Source organism: Pyrgilauda ruficollis, unplaced genomic scaffold, assembly GCF_017590135.1.
Source record: "Pyrgilauda ruficollis isolate IOZ18807 unplaced genomic scaffold, ASM1759013v1 scaffold2, whole genome shotgun sequence".
In the NCBI taxonomy this organism is placed as follows: domain Eukaryota; kingdom Metazoa; phylum Chordata; class Aves; order Passeriformes; family Passeridae; genus Pyrgilauda; species Pyrgilauda ruficollis.
Window position 1 is genome coordinate 18,242,772 of NW_024519206.1, and position 17,485 is coordinate 18,260,256.

A 17,485-nucleotide genomic window follows, 5' to 3' on the forward strand; every position below is an offset into this window, starting at 1 on the left:
ACGCGGCAGCTTTTGGCAATCAAACACAGCTTTCATCCAAACACAGCTTTCATCATTCCATAATTCCAAAAGACCGCTCCACCTCAAACTGATACAGAAGAGACTTTGAAAAAATAAATATGAGATACATGAGAAAGAACAGTTAAAAGCAGCTTTATTAGAACGGTCTCACCTACTCCCAAAAGCAACATGTAAAGAAATATTTAAATAGGAAAAATTTGAACATACTTGTCCTCTAGGAACTGCCCATGTTTCTAATGATAAAGTTCTTTTTTCCAATGTTACTTCACTTAAGTCTGGGCACACACAAAGAAATCAACCTATCCACCAAACCATTTGTATTTATTCTCACATTTCTTCACAGAACTGACTCTACAGAAGAAAATCAACTGCCTGTAAACCAGGTTGGAAAAGTATCACCAACTGCAAGTTGCAAAAATTTCCCCTGTAGAAAACAAACAGAATCAAACTGGCTTCTACTGCACTCTAACCTTAATAAAATGAGATTGTATCTGAATGACAATAAGACATTCAACTTTGGCAGAAAATGGTACCTTTTAATTGACATCTGAATACACTTTGATATTTGGGGCAGCACAACATCATAGCTTTTGGATATCTTAACATCAATTTCAGAGCTTTTGTCTGAGAAGTAATTTCTTTAAATAGAAGTAATAGTTTCATATCTGATTTTAACAACATTTTACACACTTAAAAACTGAGGTTTCCAAAAGGACCTGACTTTTCAATTTGCAACACTTTCATCATTGGTTATCAAAATCAACACTAGCAGAAGCATTGTTTTGTGGGGTTTTGGTGGTTTTTTAAAGCATATAAAGCAGAATTATTCAAGCACAATGAGACAAATAAATTACTATTTTAAAATACTTATAACCAGGCCAACTGTCCATTAAAAGCTTTTTGTGCTGACGGCCCTGTACATTGACAGGAACTCAAAGAAAGTGTAAGATGCCCTTTTCTCATTGGAACAGAACAACTATGCCAAAAGGAAGCTCTTCCACTAAAGAAAAACTGAACTGTAGTTCACTTTAGAATTACACCATCCATACCAGAACACTAGGGGGAACCTGAAAGCAAAAATGCTTCAAAAATCTCTTGCACACTCTGATCCTGACATTGACTCCAAATTTTCATTCATGAACAAGTGATTTAGGTACACAAGGGAAGAGAATCTTTTGCAGACAACGGAGTGTCTGCAAAAGATTCTCTTCAAATGCTTAAACATTTGAAATGCAGTCATACATTGGGAAAAAACCATGGCATTCTGACAGCCTCAGACAGGAAGTTATTGTACAGCAGTACAGAGACCATCCTTCATTCTCTCCATTCTTGCAGTTCTTCCAGTCTTTTTTATTGAAGAAAATTATGAAGCTCCATACTCAAATACCAAGAAAATTATGTTAAACAAAAAGCAGTTGAAAAGGCTGCAATGCCTCTTTACCCATACTGTTTAGAAAATGAAATAAAGCAGCCTGAAGAAGTTTGCTCTACATATTTGAAGCTTGTTTCTACTTTTGACTCATTCCATAATGGATGCAACTTTTGGATTTTCGGTAACACATGATAAAATGTAATTAGCAAGTTACACACATTCATAAACATGCCTGCTCTCCTAAACAGTAGCAGCCTGGGCACATTGCACAACAGGGAACTACACCACAATTCAGACTTTTGGAACCACTGTGTCAGCAGGTTTCACTTCTACTCGTTATTTTGAATATGCAAGATAACCCCACATTTCTAAAAGTCCTTTTAGAAGCATTAGGAGACAAAGATAGGCATGCAGTTTTGAGAGATGTCATTAGCCACATTCACAGGCTAACACTTTATAAGGAGGATGGAGGAAAAGGGTGATAGAAGAGCATTCACTAAAGATTTCCTATAATTACCCATTTTCCTTTTTTTTTTAATATTTTTTTTTACCTATACGTACTTACTGATACTTTAAGGGAATATTACATTCCATAACTAAGCTTTTCCAAAAACTCCTATATTCCTTCAGTTAACCATTCACTTAGTTAACGGGTGTTACAAACTAACTTGACTGAATTCTTTTCTACTTATGTTACCAATAGAACTGCCAATGCATATTAATAAACCACAAACACTTGCAGTTGGACTCAAAGACCTTAAAGGTCTTTTCCAACCTAAATGAGCATATGATTTCTATTATTCTAAAGGAGAGACATCAGTGCTTACACTACTGAAGTGGAACAACCTTAATATTTTGTATTAATTCTGAAGTATCAACTGAAACACAATCTTTCCAATACTAACCTCTTCACCGAGATTTTATGAACAAACAGCAAAAAAGTCCTCTGTTTATGTTACTTTTATGGGAAATTTATGAAACCACAAAGGAAAATTTTAACTTTTGTAAATTAGGAACCCACTGAAGGGGCCACTGACAAAAGGATATTACTAATACATGATCCAAGAAGGCATGAATGTAACTCATCCACACTACACTCTCTTGACAATCAGGCACCACTTCTTTGCAAAGTGAACAGGCCTTGAATTACAAGCATTCTCTATTACAGTAACAGAGATGCACAAAAAAAGTCACTAAGAATTTAAAACCAGAAACCTCACCTAGCCCTTAGCTGCCAAGGAAAACAAACTGCTCAATCCTCAGCTTCTCTGTAGTGCTGTAGGGGTATGCTATTAGCACTTTGTAGGATCAAAAGACGACTTGATTGCTCTCAGGTGAGGGTCACAGAATACCATAACAGGACCACATCCAATTATCCAGTTTAAACCAGGTAATTCCAGCTGTTTCATTACATCTAGACTCTGAACAACTTTGATATAAACCACTGTTCTCATAATAAGATTTCTGTCAAACTAACTGCTACAAGTAATTTAACACATTAACTTACATAATTAGTAGAGTTCACTTAACAAAGATCAGTTTCCTCATCACTCATCAACTGCACCAAGAGCTCTGCTTCATTTACATGGGCTCACTTAGAGTGCTGTTGCTTGATTTGTAACCAACAATTTTCAGGTTTGGATTGTCTCCGATTTGGACTGATATAGGATTATTGACCTTTTTGTAATATAGAAAATAAAGCATGTAACTTGTTTTGAAACTTTTTGGCTCCACCGGTGGTGTAAAATTAGGAGATCACTGCTCATCCCTGTCCCAGAGGATGATCACTATGGAAAAATAAGGTTATATTTACAGGTTCTTCAATTATGCTGGTACTTCTAACAAAGCTGCCTTCTCAGAGCCTAGGGGGTTTAGAAACGCTTTCTTCAATAACATGAACAGCACATGGCAGAGAAAACCAACAAAATAATGTAGTCACACACAGGGCACATTTACATTTCAGCTTTTATTACTATCTGCCTAGAATTAATACACTGGAAAGCTGCTGTGGGTCTCTGCCTAGAACACACTTCACTTGGAGCTTAGCAACTCATGCCAAAGTTGAGAGATAGTAGCACAGTAACACGAGAAAGGGCAATGTTACTACTTAAAAGGAAGTCAGTTTCCAGTTATACATGAAGCAGTATATGAAACAGAAAGGCTGTTGAGTTGCAAATGCCTCCTTCCCACTTTAACCGAGAAGCACTGGTCTACAGCCACCAAGAAAACTTCTCTCATGCTACAGTATAAGTCACTGTCAATCCTGCAGGTATGTAGAGTAAGCACATTATCAATTTTTCAGTCACAAAGCACATTTTTTTTCCAGAAAACATCCTGTGGGAATGCTTCAACATCACAGACTCACTGCTCACACAGAACAGGACATTCAGTGACAATCCAGTTCTTTTGAGGCTGTCTGTCAATACAGAATCAATTAAGTTGGAAAAAACCTCCAAGCTTATAGAGACTAACCTTTGACCAATCATAAACAGATGAGGTTAAGGATAGAAGCCAGGAAAACCGCACTCTAACAATGAAAAGCACTGGATACCAAATAATAAACCACAATAAAGGGGGAAAAGGAGAACTACAGCCTTGTCAAAAACACCTAAAATGTGTCTTTCCTGCTTGCTGCTACACATTAATTTTCAATGGAACTCTCAAGAGTTACCTTGACCACAGAACCTACAGAAGGACACTACCAAACTCTGCTTTGGCCCATTTCACCTCTCACAATAAGCCACTGTCTTGACCATTACCTTATCTTAATGATTCCTATGTAAGCAAGACATTGAAAGCAGTTCCCAGATTATTCTCCTCTTTTCAATCCAATACTTGACTTAGGAATACCACTGGAGTTTAAAATGTTTATTAAGGATTTGTTATGTTAGATTTGTACTAAAGTATTTTGATGTAGAGCTCTACACAGGAGGCAAGTTCTCCAAATTAAGGTCATGTCCATTCTTTTCTCTAACAATACATAACTTCTTCCATTTAAATTTAGTATACCTTAAAGATAAATATATACACACACAATCTGTTCACCACTAAAGAGCCATTGTTCAGCTTTCATTAAATTGTACAGCATACTGTATACATTCACGGTACTTGGATTTTTTTTTTTAGCAACCCTCAAGACAGGAAGGAAATTTTTTTCTGTCTTCACCCAAGAGCCTGTTTTATACCATAGTACAGCTGAAGCTGGAAACAGGTTCCCCATATCCTAAAGTGGCCATAATACATAAATCTGTTTACAGTCTTACTTGCAATTGATCCTCTGAGCTTGACTACAGCAGTAAGGCAAGCCACAAAACAGAAGCAAACATGCCATCTTGGAGGGAGTATTTCTTTACTCTTCACTAGAAATTCAAGCACATTGTACACTTGTATTTTATTTCCAGAAACAAGCATGCATACAAATACAGATTCCCATTCTGTAACTTTCAGAAGTACTCAACTCCCCAGCCACAGCCCCCCTTGGGCTCTCAACAGCTTCCACAGCACCTGACACCTGTACTGCCCATGCCTATCCCCAGCTCTTGCCACCTCTGCAGCCTCTAAAACAAACTTAAACCTCTGTTTGGAAATACTGCCACTCTTCTCTAGAAGCCATTTCTGAAAACAGATACACATTTTGGTCCCTGGGTGCTGGTGCTCTCAGTGTCACCAAATTTGTCTTCTGGCTACAACCTCCCCCAGCACCTGGAAGTGGACACTTGTAACATTACTCAGAATATGCGCCAGTGGCAATTTCAACTCAATAGTATTCTGCAGCAGCCTCTTAGGAAAACAAGACTACAACTTTAGCTGATTGAAAAGTTATTATCTAAGCAATGGTCATCAGGCATTACACATTTCTTCCAACAACAGCCAAAGACAAAATATGCCTTTTTTCAGAAAGGTGAAGTTAATTATTTGCTAATACATCAACCCCCAACACAGTTTTCAAAGTGAGACCTACTCTTCCACCCGTCCCCCAGAGAAACTCAGCTACAGAGTTGCTGTATGTGGACTGGGAAGTAGGTCTGGTTTGAGGACTACTTTTCACATGCAAATGCTCCCCTTTACATTGCCTCCAGGATCCGGAAGTTTATAATTATCAGCCTGGACTACCACAAATGCAAATACAGTAAATATCCAGTCATACACCAAATCACTGAATGTGACAGGGAGAAATCCATTATCTTATTTAACAAAGCACTGTATTTCAAGTTATTTCTGTATTAGGACAAGCTAAAATCACATATACCAAACGACTTACAGTAAGTTGTCCCCATCACTGATGAGAAAAGCACACTGAACTTTCTTGTTTGCCTGACTTTTCAAAACCTTCTGTCAATGCAAAGCACAGAATACAAGTAGTAGGTATATTCTTTGACCTTGAACATATCAAATTTCTTCAGATCCCTATTTATATTTTGCCCTTCATTTATATCTTTATAGCAAAGACAACTTACGCTCAAGAATTAAAGCCTCACACTAACATTATCTGGCTTCACTCTACAGAATAGAGCCATCTTCTTCCTCAGCTATGCCAACAGGCTACCTACCAAGACCATCTGCACTATGCAAAAGTTATAAAGAATTGGAATTTATTTGTATACATAAATGGGCTAACTTCACTACATTTAATCACATCAAACAAATCGTTGTTTGACAAATAAGGTTTCCTATCGCATCAAAATAATTTGGTGGACAGCTGTTTCATTTAAAAAGTTAGCATCCTTCCCCTATTTATTTTTCCTCTAACCTGGTGATAAGGTTTTTTAACCTTTTTGTGTGTGTCCTGCTGTAAAGTCTCAAATCTATAATTTTACTTAACTTAAAAGTAAATATTCATTCAATTGACTTTCAGGGAAAATACTCTCAACTTCTCAATAAACTTATTTTCTTCAGCTGAAGCTCTACCTAAAGCATCTGTGTATAAAGACAAGGCCCAAAAATGTTTATTCTTACAACACACAGAACCATGTACATTTACATATTTCAGTAAAAGCAGTCGAAGTTGATCTAGCAAAATACACTGCACAATATACTGAAAAAAGCCTTCTGGTTATGTTTCTAAAACATGCAAAGCAATTGCAAGCATTTCATATAGCAACAGCAGTTAAGGCAGGTAATGGATGATGCCAACAAGAAAAAAAAAAGGTTGGTTTTTTCTGACATATATCAGCAGTTTGAAAAACTCAAGGATTTCCACAAAAATCAGTTACAATAGCTTTAATCAAAGTGCTTGCAATTGCAATCTAAAATTAAAGCTGGTTTTGTAAACTTAATTTATAAGCAAAATCATTAGGTATCTGCAATTCAAATTCAAATATTAATTATAAGTATCTGCTTTATGAATTTCCTTTTTGATATCTCTCAATCGCACACAAGCACAGCAAAGGTAATAAAAAAAAAAAAAAAACAAGCTGAAAAAGGAAAGGATCCCTGCTACTCTTGGGTTTTATCACTTCCTTAAATGAGTCATAACAATCATCAGATGCTATCTGTTTGTTTTTATATAAACAGTTTTAAAATTCATGGCTGGTAGGGTGTAGCCATTTGACAAAAAAAAAAGAAGAATTTACCACTAACAGGAACACCAACTGTGGCTATTCAGTAAGAGGTTTCTCATTTCCTTTTTCGTACACAAAGTCTGTTTGGAATATGACATGTTAAAGAAATGCATGAGCTTACATAATAGTATATCTTCACAATAGTGCTGTACAAGCCAAAGGAAAAAAAAATCTAAAAATCAGTAGCCTAAAACAAGCAGTAAGTTTAAATACTATCTTTCCAACAGTTTTTTTTTTTCTTTAATAGAAACAAAGAAGCAATAAATCTGGCTGTAGTCTAAATAATCCTACCTTGCTGCTTAGAATGCTAAAGAGTTGGCAATCAGTCCTCTGACTCCACGATTTAGTCAGAGAACCCACAGCATACCTTCTTTTAAACATTCTGGTGAGCAACTAGAAAAGAAGATCCTCTAGTTTTGTACTCACCCTTGTAAGCACCAGTAGCATTATTCAGTTAAAATCCCTCTAAAAAAGAGACAGAGATTAAGAAATTCCTAGAACATAGACTGAAGCCACAGTGTTTCCACCTGTAACAAACTAAGTTTACAGATATTACAAACAAAAAGTAAAAAAAAAATAGGTTTTTCAAAAACTGAAGCATCCCCAGTATGGTAGAACCGTCTCTGCTCTACATAATGAGGTATTCATTAAATGCTGTTAAATATTTCCAGGTAAGGGAAAGAGATACCTATTATTACAGGCACATGATCTGGCAAAACATGAATATGAAAATCTGTTGTGCTTGGTCCCTCCAAGCTGAGAAGCCAAGAAGTTATGCAACATCAGCCAATGCAACAGCACCAGCCAACAAAAAACTTTTAACGATTATTGTTACTGAATATTTGCCTTGTAGAAATAGCAGTCATTACAAGTTTACAGTACTGAAGTTGTTAAAGTAATATTGACATGACATGCCCATCAGAAACCGGCTACAGGTAGACCAAGGCATTCACATGAACACACGTATTTTAAATGCATATTGTGAACAGAACCGGATGGTAGCACAATAGTTTCACAATATAAACTTGGGCGCAGCACATCGATCTAACCAGGGCTCAGGCAACACATGGCACAGCAGCTCGCAGCTGAAGTTACAAAAGGCCCAAAATACCTTTCAGGTTTGTGCAATGTTACAAGGCAAAGTCTCATACCCACCGAAGGAACAGGTACGTCAGAGATCCCAGTTCCAAGAACTGCACAGGGAGGATGTCCCCATCCAGATGCTGGCCTGCCGGAAGCCCGTGCTGCTCCTCCCTGGCTCACTGCTGTGAATCGCAGTGGCCTCCCTCACCCTATGGGAGGTGTGCTCTCTTTGAGCTGCTTAGCAGGCCAGGTGAAAGAGCTGCAGGCGACCAACATATGGCACAACAGGGAAGATAAGAGGAGGTCCTGGGAGGTCTGCTGTTTGCCAAACAATGAATAAATCAGGCTTATCCAATCCTCAAACTACTGGACTTTCCTGCTTATCCACAGGGACACCAGTGACACCTCCAAAATGCAACTACTGAGCAAATCAAGAGTGACTACTGACCACTGTGGGCAAGGAAGCCCATGCAGTATTTCTCAGTCTCTCCAGTGAGAAGCAAAAAAAAGGCAGATTAGATGCTTCCAGAGGGTCAGTGCATGGCTGTTAGGAGAACTTTTACGCTATGACCACAGAAACCTCTTCTGTGAAAAGAAGTGTGGCAAGAGTGTATTTGCCACCAGGCACAATAAGTCTGTGAGTATGGCTTTAAACTAGGCATGGTGGAGAAAGGTTGTCACTCTGAGGAGACGTGAACACAAGTCTGGAGGCTCACACACTTCCCTCGTGGAAGAGACCTGTCTGTGAGCCCATCTCAAGCGCTTCTACACAGCATGGGAAGTAGCAGGATTCAGTCCATGCACCATTGCAGAGCTATAACCTCATGGGAATTAGAGAGTGATGGTGGGACAGCTCACATGGCTGAGGTACTACAAATGAAGGTCAGAGACTCTTTAGGAAAAAGAGCCTGGAAAGGTAAGGAACACGGGTTTCAATCTATGCAAAAGGAAGGCTGCAACACACCTTGCTTTACTTGGAATGAGTGACGAGGCACTGAAGACCCCATAGGTAAGGATCAGAGAACAGTCCAACATGGGCAACTTTGTGTTAAGTGCCTGCTACAGAACTGATTAAGAAGGGGCCGTAGCAAAAGCCTTCACTTGAAAGCTTAAGGAAACATCAAGATTGCAGACACTCCAAGGCCTAAAACAACTAGTATCTATCTGCTGGTAGAGCATAGGCAAATACAAGCACTCCAAGAATTTTCTTGAATTTGTTGAAAATTACTTGGTGCAAGTCATCAATGACCCAACTAGTGAATATGCTCTGCTGGACCTGTTGCTCACAAACAAGGAAGAAGCAGATGGATGTGAAAGCCAAGAGCAGCCCTGGCTGCAGCAATCATGGAATCATAGAGTTTAAAGTCCTAGGAGAGGAAGACAAATACTACAGCATACAGTGCACAACCCAGTACATGGTTACAACATGGCACTTCAGGAGAGCAGATTTCACCTTGTCCAGGGATCTGCTTGTAGAATCTCACAGAAGACCACAACGGAGGGTGAAGGCAAAGCCTGAGTACTGGCTGACTTTTAAGGACAACATCCTCAAAGCACAACATGCAGGAATTCAAGCAGGCCTGACAATGGACCAGTGTGAAAGAAAAGGTGCTGTGGCTGAGCTCAAATGCAAAACAGAATAAATGAAAGGTGGAAGCAGGAGTGGGAGGAATACACAGACATGATCTAACTGTGCAGGGGTGGAGTTAGACAAACCAGAGCTCTGCAGTGGTTGAAAGTAATAATGGAGGCGAAGGGCACTACGAAAGGGAAAAAACACCATTCTAATTTTTTCATCCAGAAGTGAAGTTATACAGCAGAAACAGAAAATAAATATTTATTAAATAATATTTAATAAATATTAAATACTTAATAAATAATAAATATTTTGCTGGTGTGAATAACAACAAGGTGTTATTCACACCAGCATCTGCTAGCCATCTTTTACTTAAAAAAGAGAAAGTCTGAAGAATTAGGGCTTCTAAATGCAAACTGCAAATCTGATCAATTAGCAATAAATATGATTTACTAGCTGTATTAGCTTACTCATAACCCTATCTAAAAGAAAGAAATTCACACATGCTTCCACTTAGCATGATTTTTGAGATCCAGGACACAGCAGCCTGAATCTCTTGACATAGCAACAACACCATTTTTGCACTGAGAAGCAGACAGTTGAGAAATGGACACCAAACAAGATTCTATTACAACAGCTCCGTGAACAGATTTGCTTTAACCTCTTTCTCTTCTTTGATAACAAAGACATACATGCAAAACAGGCTGATTAGAGATTCTCTAGTCTTCTGATTATAATATGCTAGTGAAACAATCAGTGTGTTCACGGTGTTCAGAGGCAGCATTTTTTGTGGAAGCAAAATCTTACCTTTTTCTAGTAAGGAATTACTGGCATCACTACCCCTGCCATAACCTAGGCATTCACAACAACTTAGCTGCCTTTTTCTTCATCCCAAAATAGATTCCAGTCAAGACACAGCCAGCATATGTTTAGTAGACATTAGTCATGAAAAATGAAAAGGAATCAGCCTAGTGCAAAAATGAGTAAGGGAAAAAAGAAATCTTCACTTTACATTTTAGGGAAGCACAGTTTTTTAAGACAGTATTTCCACATACACACTCTAAATACATGCCCCCGCAGTAAAAACATAGTAACTGAAAAAAACCAGCCAGGTTTTCATACAAGACCTCAGTTCACCCCACCTGCAAGCAGATGTCAGCTACCAGACCCTCAGAACTATAGCTGCACTGTAAAAGCAACAGTAGCAGAGGGGAGAGTAGGTCAAACAGCACAATTCCAACATACAGGGGATGCTTCTCTGTAATTCCCACTTCCTCTCCACAGTTTCCACCCACATGCCTCATTCACAGGAAGCTCCAGTTTGTTTGAGGCAGACTGCAGACATTCTGTTAAACTGGAGCAACAGTTTGACAACAGGTGCCCAATCCAGAAGCATCTACTTAAGTTTAAAAAAACCTTCAAGCCTGTTTACAAGTTTAAAATTATTCTGGTATTTCAGGATACTATCTTAGCACTGCTGCCAAGAATGTAAGTCTAGATTCCTTATAGCACAACGACATCATATGAAAAATATCAGTACTCATTCTGTAAAAATTGTAGAAAATTTAAACTTCCAATTAGTTTGAATAAGAAGAAATCCAGCCAGCCAACCAACCAATCAACAACTACAAAAACGCTGAGCCACAAGAAATCTCAAAATCTATCACAGTAGGATTCTGGGAAAAAGATGACTCACCTATACCTCACACACAAAGTATCATGTAGTGAGAGTTCAAATGAAGACTTGAATAAGGTTCTACTCTTCAAGTTGGCAACATGTTAATCTAAACTCATCTTCAAAGCAGAAGACAGAAGAGAGGGGGAAAGGGAAGGTCTAGGTGGTACATTGCTAAGGATATAATGCAGGGGCAGAGTCAAACTCAGAAAAAAACTTTTAGAAAAGAGGATATTGTATGAAGATATAAGGTAATACAATGAGTACAGCACTGGGAATGCTTCTGCTAAAATGGGACTTGCTAGAATTAATAAGCCAGGGGTATTTCAAGGTTATGAAGCACTCCAGCATTGCTGAAACAAGACAACTGACGCCAGTATATCCAAACATGACAACCATTTCATTACACAGATTTGAGTCATTTTAGTTTAAGGGACTGGAGACAGAAAAACAAAAGCTCAAAAAGCTTTAAAAACTTAGAGCTTGCAGCCTTTCCAGGGCAGAAGTCACAAGAGCATCCAGACTGTGAGATATCTAACACCACTATGGATCAATATTCCAAAAAGCTACTTCAGGCAACACAAGGCGTACAAAGGCTACAAAACTCTACTCTTGTGACACTGGACAATTTACAGAGACAACTGTAATTCCCACAAAGAACAAGAATTCACTTTTTTCTCCACATTTATGAAAACAGAATAGCCTTCCTGCTGTACAGTCCTGGCACTGTTCCTGGAAGAATACAATATTTCATCTTCTCTGCAGGTAAAGAAATTAATAAAAAATTGTAAGCCATCCTCTAAAGACAAAATTACTGAAAACACTTTATGAAACAAAGTTTTCCAAACTTAGGTAAATAGACAGGCTGATACATAACTTAAATGGCTCCACCTACTGGTTAAAATGTACATTTTATAAGTTATGACACTAGCGTAGAGAATTTAATTCCCAGTGAAACAAGGAACTCGAAGGTGCCATACACAAACACAAGTCTCTTAGACAGATAATCCTTTCTAATAGCTGTTGAGATATGCCAGCAAGGTAGATTTGAGATTTGGGCCATTTCAAACACATGTTGGTCTTTTTTAAAAATAATGTAATACTTTCAGCTACTGGTAATTTTGCCAATGTTAATTTAGAAGTGCAAATATTTAGGAATAATGCAAGATGAACTGTAAAATAATCAAAATTCTCATTTTACCATTCAGACATTTTCTGATCTACACAGCTAAGTAATAGTTGGTGCTCATCTCTGCATCCTTACTTACAAAACACTCAGTTGAATTTCAGTATTCATAGCACTATTTCAAAACATTAGCTGGGCATCTATCTTCATTTTGGCAAAAAAAATCTGGTGTGTTCCTAAACTTTATCATTCCAGAATGTGCTACACCAAAACCATGACAATATTCATTGCAGACCTTCTCCAGCCAAGTTTGAGTATACTCAAAGTATATTCTGGGTTTTTTTTAATCTAATAATAGTTATAGAGCAGTTCTGTTTACTAAGTATTACTACTGCTTCAAGGTCCTGTGCAGCAGATACCCTTGTGTAATGGGCATCAATATTCAAAGGCCCACAACGAATTTGGTAACATGTCAAAAGTCACCTGCAGAGGCAGATAAATGACATGGATATAAACCAAAAACTACTCTTGGTACACCCCTAGCTTATTCTGGACAGAAAATAGAACTACTACAATGAAAGTACTCAAATAACACAACAAGTTTTTGACAGCCATGGTAACTTTTCAAGAACTCAGAAGGACTGCCAGACATACACTTAAAAGCTTACAGAGGGCCACAGCACAGTCCAAGCCCTACGAGGTACACACCGTACCCAAACAGCACAACAGAGAAAAGCAGCTTGTCTCTCCAAAGTCATGGCTTCAAGTCTGCAAGGCTGACTTGAAGTACAATTCTTCAAGTACAATTCTCTCTGATCAGGGCTCTTTAGCTAGGGCACTGCCACACAGCTATAACTGTATTACTTGAACTTGTGCAGAGCATTTGTTCAGCCAGATGCCACAAACTTGTGGGGGAGGAGAGTTTCCTGCACAGCCCTCAATTATGCAGTACAAACATACCCTCAGTTACCCTTGTCCAGCCATAAAGGCAAAGCAGCAGTCTGAGCTCACTATGTTAGTAGGAAAAAAAATTTGTATGCAGAGACCTGTCGTTGGACTTCACGTCACAGAAGCCCCATGTTGAATAAGATGACAGCAGAGGACAGTGACTGCAACCCACCTGATAATGTGCAAGCACATCATCTGTTAAAAAAAAATTAAAAAGATGTAGCCAACCACATAGCCACTTCAGAAAAAGCACTGTGACACTAATGCGCTCTTCAGTGAGACAAGGCAGACCACAGTACTTCACTGGTTTGATTAGGAAAGCCAAAAGGAGAACCCTGGAAACATGCCCCTCTCCAACAGAGCCACTTTCAGTTCTATCATCATCTACAGTGGAATTAATGATAAAAACAGCTGTGTTTCAGTGAAAGCAGACACAAACAAACTCATTACTTAACTATACTGCATGGTCTACAGTCTTGTGAATATCTTCATATACATGAAGTAGTATCAAAACTAACAGAAAAAAGTTTCCATCTACTTTAAGAAAACAAAGTATTTTGAAAATATTACCTGCAAAACATCTAGAGACAGAACTGCACCACACATTCATTTAAATGCTACTTACAGCTGTTGCAAAGAAGCCCACCAATTACAGTAATGAACACCATAATGACAAAAGCTAGAAGCTAGAGCTAAGATCACTCATACGTAGTATCAAGCATTTTTAATATCATAACTGTAACTGTCAAAATCACCACTGTATAGAAAACAAACTACCACGTCCCACCCCTATTTTGAAAAACCCAACAAGAATTACCATAAGTAGCTGTTGAGGGAAGAGGAAAAACAAGACAAGCATACAACTCCTCCTCCTTACATTCACAACCTCCAGCTGTTTTCAAATCAGATTTCCTGGGGCTGTTGCTCATCCATTCACTAACCTCAATGTATCTGTCTTCCAATGTTTGTCCAAACTCCCCTTAAGTTCACACTGTATACACTGTATAGCAAATATACCTGTGAATCCGTACACCGAGTTTCTTTTGTTTGTTTTGAACGGAGCACCTAAGTCTGATTCCACTGTGTGCCTCCTCTTCCATGTTCATCTACTTTATCCACAGGAGTTTTATAGAGCCTTACCATACCACTAGACTTACCATCTCTACTAGAATGATGATGGTAGGCTGACAAGTCCTAGACTGTTGAATCCTTTATCACCTTTGAACTAAATTCATACCCTCTTGTTACTCAGTGAACATTTTCCAATAATAATGCATCTTTTCTAAGATGGGGGGCAGAACATCTAAGAGTATGTCAGGTATGAAAGAACCATGGATTTATGCAGTTATGTATCTTTTTCCTATTGTATTTTCTAGTCATCCCAGATGTTCTGATCATCAGTTGCTCTCTGGTTGTAATAACTATCAGGCATTTGTTTCACCTCGCTCTTCCAACTTTCAAGTACATATTGCCACTAATCAGGTTCTTCAAAACACCAAAGTCGAAGTTCCAAAGACTTATTCATTCTCTTCTGTAAGACTGGACCTAAAGTATAAAACAAGCAAGGTTCAGGCATTTTTTTTGCATTTTTGATAAACTAAATGGGAGGGGGAAGAGGCAGCCTGTGACCGATAGAAGTGCTCCTCCATAAGAGAGCCACCAGATCTTAACTCATTACATATCTAATATTCTATGAACACAGAAACAACATGAGAGGAAGGAAGAAAAGGAATTTTTAGGGACTCCTCTGTTTGATTACACTTCTGTATTTTTAAGGCACAGCAATGAAGCTCTCAGATTTGATCTACACTTTTTTACAAAGCCCTTCCATCTTATTGAGATGTTTATTTCTGAAAAAGTTATGCACATGTAAGCAGTTTTAGCAGTTTCTCTGCAAGCAGGAAAGTAGCCTGTACTGTCAAGAAACACAGGATTAGAAAAATTACATCAAGCTCTATTGTCAAAAATACTCATCTTTGGGATTAAGTAGCTCTCTTGTATATAAAATTACACCTCTTGCATACGAAACCCACAACAAATCCAATACTGCTATACTATGCAACTGCCCAAAGATCAGTATATCTTGTCTTTCTGTAAGCTATTTAATTCCTGTGTTTTCCCCAGAAATTGCTTTGTTCCAGTTCCTATCAACTCTTCTGCCCTCTCACTTTTCTAACCATTTCAACTCAGCTGGAATTACCTCTCAAATACACTTTGGCACCAAGGTCAGGTATTGCTGCTGCAAGGAAACCAATCTGGATCACTCCACTAAGCACTTCTGTTCAAAACAGCCGCATCAAAAATGACCATGCAATAATACAGGAGGAGTTCATCCCAAAAAAATTAATTTCTAATTAATAGAATCTAAATGACTGCTGCCAGACCCAACAAATGTGCTCAGGGCACACTGACTTTCATGACATCTGCAATACTCTTTTCATTTGGATTCACCTTATGAATCACTGGAGATGGTAACCATTACCATCTTCTACTGCAAACCCACACCTGAAGCTCAAAGGTTTTCAACTCCCTCCACACAGTTTAGCATCTCTTTGCTATATATAGGGAGTATTCTCCTGCCAGCTAAGAAGACATACCTCATACAGAGGGGCAAGTTAGTTTTAGTATGAATTAAACCTCTTAAGCAGTCTGCTCTTACACAGAATCTATCTTGAAGAAGTTAACATGAATTGGGAATATACCTTTTCTGCAGCAGTGACAAGATGGAGTAATGGTCTAGAACACATCTGCAAAACCTTTCAACATGAGCACAAGCATTAACTTCTAAAGCCAACATACAAATATTGTAACATATGCAAAATTCATGGCCCTTTGAACCACTAAGTTATCAACACTCCTGTTATAACAAAGGAAAAACACACTGAACATACTGATGTCACAGGAAGCGAGCACTTCATTAGACTGCCAATTTTATCAAATGTGACTCAAGTCTCTCCTTGAAGAGTAACGGAAAGATTATGAAAACTCATGTGTTTCCAGTGTTATTTCTCTGTCCATCACAGCATTCTTTGTGTTACAAACTACACATCCCTCCTCTTCAGGCACTGAAGACAAATCCCTGTGCGACACCTTTTTGGAAAAGGCCCTGAAGGAGAACATCAGAGTAAGAGCTCAGAGGCTCATTAACAAAATCCAGACCTTGAGTCATCTGAAGGGAGGGGAAATTACAAGCGTGGAACCACATGTATTTTTCAGCAGCACAGGAAGGCAACACATGCCTGCTTCACTGAGCCACCCGGCCCGAGAAGGAAATGAACCCAGGCTCCGTAGTTCTACCCATCTCCCCCTCACCAACACTTCCACTCCCCAGGACCAGAAGCCCGCCGGGGAAGCGTGCCCACCACCCGAGCCGACCCCGCCGCCGTGCAACACGAGGACAAGGGGAAGCTCGCCGCTTGCCATGTGTGCGCACTTCTCCCTCGCCCAGGAACTCGTCAGCCAGCGGGGCAGGGAGAAAGGCGAGGCCAGGGGCGGCCGCGCCGCCCACCGCCGCCGGCACAAGCCCTGCGGGGCTCTCACAAAGGAACGGGGGGGTGGACGGGGCGGCCGCGGCCGCCGAGCACACGGAGCTCGCGGCCGAACAAAAGGCTCCGGCCCCGCCGCCGCCCCCCGGGGATGGCGGGGGGGAGACACGGCCGCGCGCACGCGGCCAGCACGCGGGGACACCGGGCGAGAGCGGCCGGGACCCCCGGCCGAGGGTCCCGCCGCCGAGGGCTGGGGAGCCACGGCAAGGGGGCAGCCCCGCCGTGCCCCCGCAGGAGGGCAGCGGCACGACCCCCGGGCAGGACGCGGGGCAGCGCTGCCCCGTGGCGGCCCCTTTGTGCGCCCCCCACCGCACCGCACCCCCCGTTACCGTGGTGAGCAACGGTCTCATCTGCTCGCCCGCCCGCTCCTCTTCCATCGCGGCCCCGCCGAGATCGCCCGGGAGACAGAGCGAGAGAAAAGGGCGCGGAGCGGCAGACGAACGGCGAGCTGGAACCGGACGCGGGGGCTGCGCTGCCTGGCGGAGGCGGGCGGCGCCGGTGCCCTCAGGACGGGGCGGCCGCGACTGCTCCGCCGCACCGGGGGCTGAGCCCGGACCGCCTCGGCGGCGCGCCCGCTG

The 17,485-nt window shown here is 40.3% G+C and overlaps 1 protein-coding gene across 9 annotated transcripts in view; it reads right to left on the bottom strand.

Annotated features, from left to right (window-relative positions):
* Window positions 1-17,453, bottom strand: part of SLC4A7 (solute carrier family 4 member 7) — a 92,199-nt gene extending 74,746 nt beyond the window's left edge. For all 9 annotated transcript variants that reach the window (XM_041466141.1, XM_041466136.1, XM_041466144.1 and 6 more), the window contains exon 1: window positions 17,237-17,453. In XM_041466141.1, coding sequence (XP_041322075.1) covers window positions 17,237-17,284 — 48 coding nt within the window. In that variant the 5' untranslated portion in view covers window positions 17,285-17,453. The remainder of the gene's footprint in view (window positions 1-17,236) is intronic.
* Between the last annotated feature and the right edge of the window lie 32 nt (window positions 17,454-17,485).